The sequence below is a fragment of the Wasmannia auropunctata genome, unplaced genomic scaffold, assembly GCF_000956235.1.
Source record: "Wasmannia auropunctata unplaced genomic scaffold, wasmannia.A_1.0 LD336106.1, whole genome shotgun sequence".
In the NCBI taxonomy this organism is placed as follows: domain Eukaryota; kingdom Metazoa; phylum Arthropoda; class Insecta; order Hymenoptera; family Formicidae; genus Wasmannia; species Wasmannia auropunctata.
This window is the reverse complement of record NW_012026784.1, coordinates 6,098,275-6,107,955: the sequence shown is the minus strand read 5'-3', so window position 1 is coordinate 6,107,955 and position 9,681 is coordinate 6,098,275. Positions and strand designations below refer to the sequence as shown.

Below are 9,681 nucleotides of genomic sequence, written 5' to 3'. Positions count from 1 at the left end.
CCCCCGTCCCCTCCGCGGATCCTCTTTCGCGACTTTGCATTTTGTCACGCGAAATTTGAATATATGACGCGGAGACCCGCGTTGCAAGCCCGGGTTTACATTTTTTAAAAGCCAGCCGGAGAAATTTAGATTCGCGGATTCGCGCGAGGGAAGCTTCTCGCTGTGAGACGCTAATTCAGCAACCGCGCCGCGACGCATGCGGATCATTCGCGTTGCGATGCGGAGAACGCGAAGCGTGAACGAAATCAGAGTTCTTCCTAATTAGACGCGGTCTTCGGAACGTGAAGCGCGCCGAGTGGGGAAGCTCCTTCAAAGAAACGGAAGTGAATGGGAGTAACGTTTCAAATTTTCGGCGCTCGTCGCGCGAAACTCCTCGCGGCGCGTTTTTCGTGCCGGCGGGATTGGCAAACGCGCGACGGCGTCGTCGTTTCAAAAGGCCATTAGAAAATTAAAACGCGACACGGCAAAAAAGTCGCCGCCAAGTATAGCGATACGCGCGAAAGTCGACGGGAAGCTACACAGGCGTGTGCCGCTGCAGCCGCGAGCGGGGCTGCCAACAATAGAAGCTGCAGAAGCGCTGTCAGATCGCGACGTCCAACGCTCCGAATAAAACGAATCTAACCCCCTCGATAAAAAGCCAACTCCGAAGCACGCGATCCAATATAAACGACCCGTCAAATCTTTCGTCCGAGTGTTACGAGCCAAATAAATCACGAGACGTCGTCGCGACGAAAAAATCGAGGAGCTTGTTATAAGCGTGAAATAACGTAAAACAGGAAGGAAGAGGGGAGGCAAATTGAAGGAATTCTCTCGACGTACCGAGATAGATTGTAATCCCGTGCGGGACTCACGTTAAGCTGAAGCGTATTTCAATTTTTATTTTGTGACCATTCGTTCCAGAAGTAGCCAGACATTTGATCTTTGCGCTCTGAATTGTTTCGCGATATACTCGGCGCGTTGTCCGCGCGTCCAAACACACAGCCCGAAGTATCGCAAAACTCTAGAGTGCTCTCGGGCAGAAGGTCCCCCCGATATAATCTCCGTTAATAAATAACTGTCCACTGGAATACGTGTCGGCCGCTGCTATTCGACGCGACGAGACGTTTCGTATACCGTCGTCGTCGTCGGAAAACCCCTCCGTAGCTTCTTCCCGGCGCCCGCGTCGCGCGGTGCAGTATCGACATGTGATTCTCGAAAGAGAGAGAGAAGGTTTCCCGGGGAAAAGCCCGCCGCGACGATAACGGCGTTATGGAAGCGCGCGCGAGAAGGCAATAACCTTTGGCGGAAAGTTTATTTTTCTGGGAGTGGCGTGACGCGCGAGAAAACGAACAAGACGGATTTCTATAAAGGCGTTCTTCTTTTTCTAAATCCCCGTGACTTTTGTACGCCCCGCTCGCAGAATTCCTTTTTATCTGCGAACTATACACGCCGAAACTTCTCGCTTTTCGTTTTTCTGCGGGGGGAGAGGAGGAGGAGGAGGGGAGTGCGGAGAGCATCGAAGCGGACGAAATCATGAGAGTGGAACTTGTATCCAGGGTAGCCCGCGTAAGCAACATATATATATACATATCACTAACACGAGGGAGAGCGTTTCTTGGCAATATATTTCTCGTCTATCTCTGAGGAGTGTATAGTCTTAAGAGCTTAAGAATCTAACGCAAGACAATTATATAGATGGTAAAAATAATGATAAAAATACTTAAACGCGTTCAGCCATCCAGGTGTCAAAGTTCTATGATGTACATGTGTTTTCAACGTAAATGCATTGTGTGTAAAGAAACTCGAAGAACTTCAACCCTTCTAGGTGTGTGCGAAATTAATCCTTGCAATTAATCCGTAGAATAAAAACGTAGCTTAAGGGACACGCGCGCGTCGGCCGGCCGTAAGTGGTTCGAGAGAGGAAAAAAGAAAAAACTTCCCGTGTTAGTGATTTATATATCTCTCAGGTGCTCCCCCTCCCCCCCCTTGAAACACACACTTCGCACGCTTGTAAAAGCTCGCGTACCACCAACCGATACACGTCCGATTACACATGCATCCGCGGGGACAGATAAAATACACCGAACACACGAAAGACACGGGAGTGAGCATATGCAGGGCGGAAGGGAGGGAGGGAGAGGGCGGTTGAAAAAAAGAGAGAAATACTCGGCACACAATTTCACAAAAAAAAAAAAAAACATTGAATCGGCCTGCGCGCCGTCGTTTTAACTCGGCCGCGGGTCATCTGGCTGTTATATCGAAAACTTTTATTAATTATATAAATGGAAATTACTACGATGTACTACTATTACTACCAACTACTGCTACCGCTACTACTATTATTACTATGACTACTGCTACTACCACTACTATTACTATTTACTACTGCTACCACTATTACTACTATATTATTACTATATATAGGTATTTATATATTTACAACTGCGTGGTGTGGAGTGGAACATTGTGATATAATAGATTGGTGCTAACACCTTATTGAAATTGAAATGAATTTAATGAAAAAGAAAAAAAATCGTGCAATATTGCGAATAGTAAAAGATTGCCGAGGGGGCCACGGGGGCGCTAAGCCGCGCGCGGCAGACTCCAGTTGCGTTCTCCGGATACTTTCGGTACGGGCGGGAACGCGCGCGGTAAAGGGGGCGAACGTACGTGTGTGGAGTAACGTTTTTCTTGAATTTTCTTCTGAAAATCCTCGTTGCGTCCGGGCGAGCTCATCCGATTCCGGGCGGGGTGACGCGGGTCGAGCGGGCGATCGAATTCCCGCGCCGCGCGATCCGCGGAATGCGATGACTCGATCGATTATGCGGACGCGGTAACGTTCGCACACGGAGTGAGTAATCGAGGAGGGATCGGCGTGTAGACATTGAGTACTTAAAGAAATTTTAACTTCCCTCAAATTGATCCTCTTCGGGTAGAGAAAGAGAGAGAGAGATTCTCGAAGTTGGGGCGGATTCTCGAAAGTCTTAATTATTATCTTCTTTTCCGATTGTTATATTATCTTTGGAGCTTCCTTTCCAACACTTGCACCTCGCGATCTTTCGATTCCAAGTTCCGCTTTGATAACGCGAGTTTGAAGATGTCTAGGCAGCCTTACGTGCTCTTACGTTCGGCTCTGTCGCGCTGTTCTTAGCTTCGGCCGATCAGTGAAAGCGCGCGAAACGCAACCCCGGAATCGGCGTGAAATCGCGACAATCGAGGAGAACGTTCTAAACGACCGAGGATTGAGTGAGCGAGAAAAGCGAAGAAAGAAACTATGGCTGTGCAAGTGAACATTATGAGTGTAGTTAAAATAGGCGTTACCTAGGGATTAGGCTTAGCTGATAGGATAAGGGGCGCGTTTAGGCGTTTTGTTGTTTTTTTCACCGCCGCGCGCGACAGCCCCCCTGGCCCCCTTTTGTACATTATTAAACTAAATAAAAAAAAAGTACTATTATTAATATCTCTTTATATAATAATATATACAAATTACGGATTAACTATGGATATATATGTATATACACACACACGATATATGTATATATATCTATCTTCATATATATATAAATATATATATACATTTTGTTATTTTTCTCGGGGGATGAATAAACTATAATAATTGTAAATCGTAACAATATAGGGGATCAGTGCTCCCCGCGAGAATACTGGAGCGTGTTCTACTCATCATTTAAAAGAGAAAAAAAGAAAACAAAAAATTTAAAATAAAATACAATGTGAATCGGCGCGACTGTCAGACTGAAAGTTGTGATTTTACACGGCGCGTGTAAATATAGAAAACGAGCCTCTAAAATTAGATTCGACATTTTATGAACGAACGGCGAGAGGAAGAAAATCGTTATCCGTTGCATTTTCCGCGTTGTATGATAACGTGCGAGCGCGTACGAGAGAGAGAGAGAGAGAGAGAGAGAGAGAGAGAGAGAGAGAGAGAGAACGAGAGAACGAGAGCGAGCGAGAGAGTGTAAGAGAGGAAAGTGAAAGAGGGATCCGACAGATCGGGAGAGAGAAAGAATGCGTGCGTGCATGCGTGCAAGAAAAGAACGTACCAAATCGCGATCAACGTCCTTTCCTTTTTCCCCTTTCCTCCCTCCTTCACATCTCGCTCCTCTTTCGACACACGTCGAAGAAAAATTTGCATCACCGTCCCCTATCGCGCTCAAAACCACACTGAAAGCTCAAACGTCCGCAAGTTTGTTACCCGGCGAACTTGAAAAAAAAGGAGAAAAAAATTCAGCGTTCGACGAAGCCGATTCGATCGAAAAAATCGTGATCAGTCGTGATCGCAAACCTTTCGTCAACGTGTGTGTGTGTGTCAGTAGTCGTTTGTACCTTTTCTTCCTATTGAGTTCTTGCGCTCCTCCTTCTATAGCCCCTTTCCCGCCTTTTTTCGAACTTTCGATTTCGACTCCTTGTTTCCGGTCTTTCTTTCCTTTCACCGTTGTCATTCGTTTTTTATCGAAGGGTTTCGAAAGCTTTTTTTCCGACAGAGTACAGTTACTTACGGGGACACTAACGAGTAATGAATGCGATCGCGCGATTAAAACATTCGGGACAAAAAAAAGGGAGCAGGGCAGACCCGCCGGAGGGACTCGAAACGCGTTCGCGTTTTCTGCGAATCGATTCCGGTCGCGTCCGCGCGATCGCCGTCGTCGCCGCCGTTGTCATCCTTTGTAATAACCTCTCCGGACCAGAAACGGCGGCGATTACGGCGATCGGCGATCACGTGAGAACGAGAAACGGCGCGGCGGGTCGCGCCTTTTGAGAGCTGATATCTTTCTATTACATATATAAAACGACCTTGTTTGGCTCGAAACGTACAATAGGGCGTATTTAACGAGGAAAAGGAGAAAAAATAAATAAATTCCGCAGAGGAACTTCCGACCATGCCGATCGATGGAATGAAGTTAGTTAAGGCGTCAACCGGTTTTATCATGAGAAATTATTCTTACTATTACTACTTCTCTTATTGTTATTACAATTATATTCTTATTCTTATGATTATTCTAACATAAAGTCTCTTATGTTTACAATTGCATTATTATATACATCTTTAATTCTAGTGTAGATAATACGGATGATGATAATGATGATGATAAACAAAAAAAATGGAGAATTAATCACATGTGCATTTAATGTATTTCATACTAATTTTTTGATTAAACATAATTGTGTGTTAACCGAGCCGTCTACCTTTCTTTTTTCTTCCAGATCATTTCTCTCCCCTTTTGCGACGTATTCGCATGACGGTATTTCGCCCATTTCCCCGAGAGATTTTACAATTTTTTTCGCACAATCGAGATGCAGATCGCGTTCCCATTTTTTTTGCATTTCTGCAGAAACCAACTAAGGACCGTGTGAACGTGCACGAGACGGCGAGATTGTCGAACACCTTGGGAAAGTCATAATTTCGATTTGCGACGAACCAGTGACATTTTACAGAGCGTCAAACGTTACATTCGATATTAAGCGGTCGCATATTTCAGGGATATTTTTGCGTTTGCACGGGATAATTTGATCCTCTTCCCTCCCGTGTGTGCATTCGCCTCCTCGGTCACGGCAGCTGGTTAATCTCGCGCAGCCTGTAACGCAGCGTCTGGAGGGATCACGTTCGGTTCAACAACGCCGGAGGACCGCGACGACGTCTTGTCGTTCAAGCCGCGCTGAATTATTTCGTCGATCAGCTCGCGCGATAACGCTATTATTAGCGCGAAATAATGCAGCGGCAGCGCGGCAACCGTGAGCGTACGTCGTCGCTGCGACGAGTATTCTCGTCCGTTTTGCGCGATCTGATTCGTTTTCACCCCGTACGACATGTAATAATAACCTTCTATTCCAAGCCCGTGCGATATATTTTATAGCTAAGTGATCGCCTGAAGATGTGGGAATGTGAAGCTATATATTTGAGATAAAGAGAGAGATGAATTTTGGAGGGCCCGGATGCCACGCCGTTAGCTTAAACTGCGAATCCTCAGGGGGATCCCGCAGGGTGTACCGATCGAAATAGTGTTCCGTACGATCTCGGGGACTCTGAATTTTGAATCTCCGAACTGCGTAACACCCTCCAGGTTTCTGGCCTTAACGCGGTTGATTGAGTCCGCAAGGGACCTCCACGGAGGTCCCTAATCTATCTGTTGTGCCTCTTTGAATCCTTCGCAGGGGACACGTCTGATTCAGCAGTCGAACACAGAGGTCAAGTCGCCGCGGCGAAATGTCGTGTCGGAGGCGAAGGAGAGCGACGCGACGGAGCGTCAGATTGCATTTACACTTCCGAGTCACGTGTGCGCGCCCGGTCTTATCAGGGATTCCGGATTTCACGTCAGCGCGTTCGATGCTTGCGCGAGTTTGTTATACCGCGGCGCGTTTCGCGATACCTGTACGTATCGCGGAATATGCTCCTCAACGTTGTTGTCTTGCTTTCTCTCCCCGTGCGAGAGATCGCAGATTTTTACGGCTGCGCCGTAAAAATCGCTGCCTCGATCTCGACGTACTCGAGCATTCGTGCCGATACGAATTCTCGAGAACGTGTAAGTTTTTCCGCGCGAACGTGTCCTCGACGAGAAGGGCCGCTCCTTGAGAGGCGCGGGGAGTCGTACAGATACACCAAATCTGGGACGGAGAAAATCGTGACTCTGTTTATTTCGAAGTTCTTATTACGAATCCTACGGAGATTAGTCAAGTTTAGACGATTTCTCATTATCGTTCGACAGCGTTTGACGAAGGGATTGTTCTTTTTTTTTTTTAGATCTCTTTGAAGAGGATATTTTTAATCTTAGGACTAAATGCTGAGATTCGTTGTCCAAGAGAAAGAGAGAGATAGAGGGAGAGAGTTATGTTTGAGTCCTCTCTGTTTTAGAATTCTCCGAATATTTGGAATTTCCGATACGCTGGGTGTGTCTTCGTCTTCGATTATTCCAGCGATCCTTTGATCTCGCGCCCCTTGAACGCGTATAGTTTGATCTCACCACAAACCGCGCGAGTCTGTGCCTACTGTCGATGTCTGTCGTGCACGCAATCGGATTCTCTCGCAAGTTCGTCACGCATCCTTACATGTGCACACGCACACGCCAGGGGAGACAGGATAAGCGAACGGAATAATGATGGATCTCTGGCGAACGTGAGAATCCGATCTCTCGGTATCAGTTTTGCGAGAGATAAAAAAAATTAAGAGAGAGAGAGAGAGAGAGAGAAATAAGTAGAGTAGAAAAATAGAAAGAATACGCGAAAGAACAGAGGCGGAAATAGAGCGATGACACGCTGTGCGCGACGGGAGGCCGGGAGGGCTAATTCGTGGTGCTTTGCTGACGCTGTGGTTTCTGTTGTTGCAGAGCTGAAAAATTGGCGGATATCACAGATATTTGAGAGACAGAGTAACAGCGACGAGAGGAGGCGGTGCTCGTTGTGCGGTAAGGTCGTGACGAACGTGCGCAATCACTATTACGTGCATTTCCCCGGGAAGTACGCCTGCCCGCTCTGCCCGGCGGTGTACACGCGCAGCGACACCCTGCTCACGCACACGCGTATGAAGCACGCGCACGCGCAATAGTACCGCACGCACGCGTCACGATACTCGGAGCGTGCCGCGTACTTTAAGCTGCGGATCTAGGATCGCGGATCGCGCGCGCGAGCGTCTCTTCTTCCTCTTCACGCCTCCCCCTCCGCCCTCGTGTCTCCTCCCCCCCGTCCTCGTTCTGCCGCACGAGATAATCTCGAGCTCTCCCCCGAATTTGCCCGTCGCTCTTCCGTTAGATAAGCTGGATTGCGCAAACTAGTGTTTGCCAAAAAGCGGAGGATTGGAGCGTATTTAATGGAATCTCAGTGGGAAGATCTGACAGATCCAACGAATTTGTGTAACGAGAATCCGCGAAGGACCTATGATCTAGATAGTATCGAAACGTCTGAGAAGCTAGAAGCTGGTCTACGTGTTTGAGAGGATGCATCAAGGACACTCGCCGTGGAACGTCGAAGCGCAGCGCGATGCAGCGCACAGAAATCTCGTGCCGTTCCCTTTTCTTACGAGCGTTCGATAGTCAACGTTGCATTTAGCACTACTTAGAGGCCTCGCCAGGCGGTGTCTCGAGTAATCGCGAGGACCCGTGTAATTCCACCGTGTAAATATTAGTCTTCGCCTCTTTCCGCCTCGCTGCCTCCCTCTTTTTACTCCTCTCTCTTTTTCTCTCTATCTCTTTTTCTTTCCGTCTTTCTTCAATAGTCGTGGACACCGGTAGGTGCCTGACGAACACGGTACTCGAACTCTTGCTTCGAATCTGCGCTGACTGTGTTTGCACGACCTCACGCTTTTGAGTCCCCCAAGCCCTCCGACTCGTTATTCGCGCGAGCGTGAATTAACTGGGGGAGGGATGCGACGTGCGTCCTCCCGGATAATACGATTCAAGAACGGAGCGAAGAAGAAGTCGATACGGACAAATAACGCGAAACTTCGTTTCGTCTTCCCGTTCGTGTGATCGCGATTAATCTTCATATAAATAAAAGGCGAAGGAATAAAAAGCGAAGCCCGAGTCTGTAAACGTTGTTAGATTGAACTTAATTGGTTTTATTTTAAGAGATGAAACTAATCGAATGCATTTCCGTTAAGTTTAATTAGGAATAAATAATTTTAATATTTATTAATTGCGAAGCAAATTTTATTCGCACAATTGCACAGGTAGATCTGCAGCTGATACGCAGCTATTAGCTCTCTGCATTGATAGATTAATATGTAAAGAGCTAATATCGAGGTAATTACCGCGTTTTACGTATACAGCGATGATGTTTTGTCGGACATGAATTTTTAATTATTTTATAATTTTTCTCCTCGACGGAAAATAGTTTCAGGAGAGAGTACGCGAGCAATTAAAAAGAATACACTTGATATTAAGACGCTTAACGTTTATAAATCAAAAACTGTAAGGAGATACAACAGCCACTTAAATCCCGGCCTTGGTCCTCTGCAAGAAACATAATCAAATTGCATTTGTTTTATCGAACACTGTACATTTATGGATTAATAGATTGCGAAATTCGAGATTCCGGAGATGCGCGAGAGTTCGTATGTTCATTTTGACGCGCGTAGATCCGTAGATCCGCAGCTTCGACATCCCGTAGAAACGTATCGACGATACAATACCGAGGGCACCGTGTTCTTCCGTCAAAATGCCAAAGGTAGCTGCCAAGGGTAGCGCGTTATGTAGCGCGCGTAAGCGAACATTCACCGACGTTTATAAGTACCAAAGAATATAGTCTAACTTCACTTTTCCACTACTTGTGTACCTTCGATCTCCCTTCCCTGATCGGGCGATCACGTAATCTTTCATTCCGAGCATTCCTTTTCGGCGAGAGACAAACGATTTTGCGTCATTCCTCCGTACAGGAGGAGCGCGACGGTGCCGTTCATTTGACGATCGAAGAGCAAGAGCTCTGACGAGTAGTATCGATATACTTAAGGAGCCGTGAGGTCTCTCTCGCTTTTCAATCGATCGTTTACGGTCAATCGTTCGCGTGCCGACGCGATTCAGCTTTAGTGCGTACGATTTCGGCTGTACTAATGGCCAATTATAAAGGTAAGGTGGTATATCTCGACGAGAGGTTTTCGAGAAATTGTAGACGTTTTATGGAGATTTTATGATCATTGACAGATGTAATATATAATTGTATGTACAAAAAAAATAAAGAGGAGTTGGTATCTCGCAA

General features: G+C 46.7%; 1 protein-coding gene across 2 annotated transcripts in view; it reads left to right on the top strand.

Annotated features, from left to right (window-relative positions):
• LOC105454659 (protein abrupt) overlaps positions 1 to 9,681 on the top strand; it is a 59,044-nt gene extending 49,363 nt beyond the window's left edge. For both annotated transcript variants that reach the window (XM_011697538.1, XM_011697547.1), the window contains exon 5: positions 7,320 to 9,681. In XM_011697538.1, the coding sequence (XP_011695840.1) occupies positions 7,320 to 7,537 (218 nt within the window). In that variant the 3' untranslated portion in view covers positions 7,538 to 9,681. The remainder of the gene's footprint in view (positions 1 to 7,319) is intronic.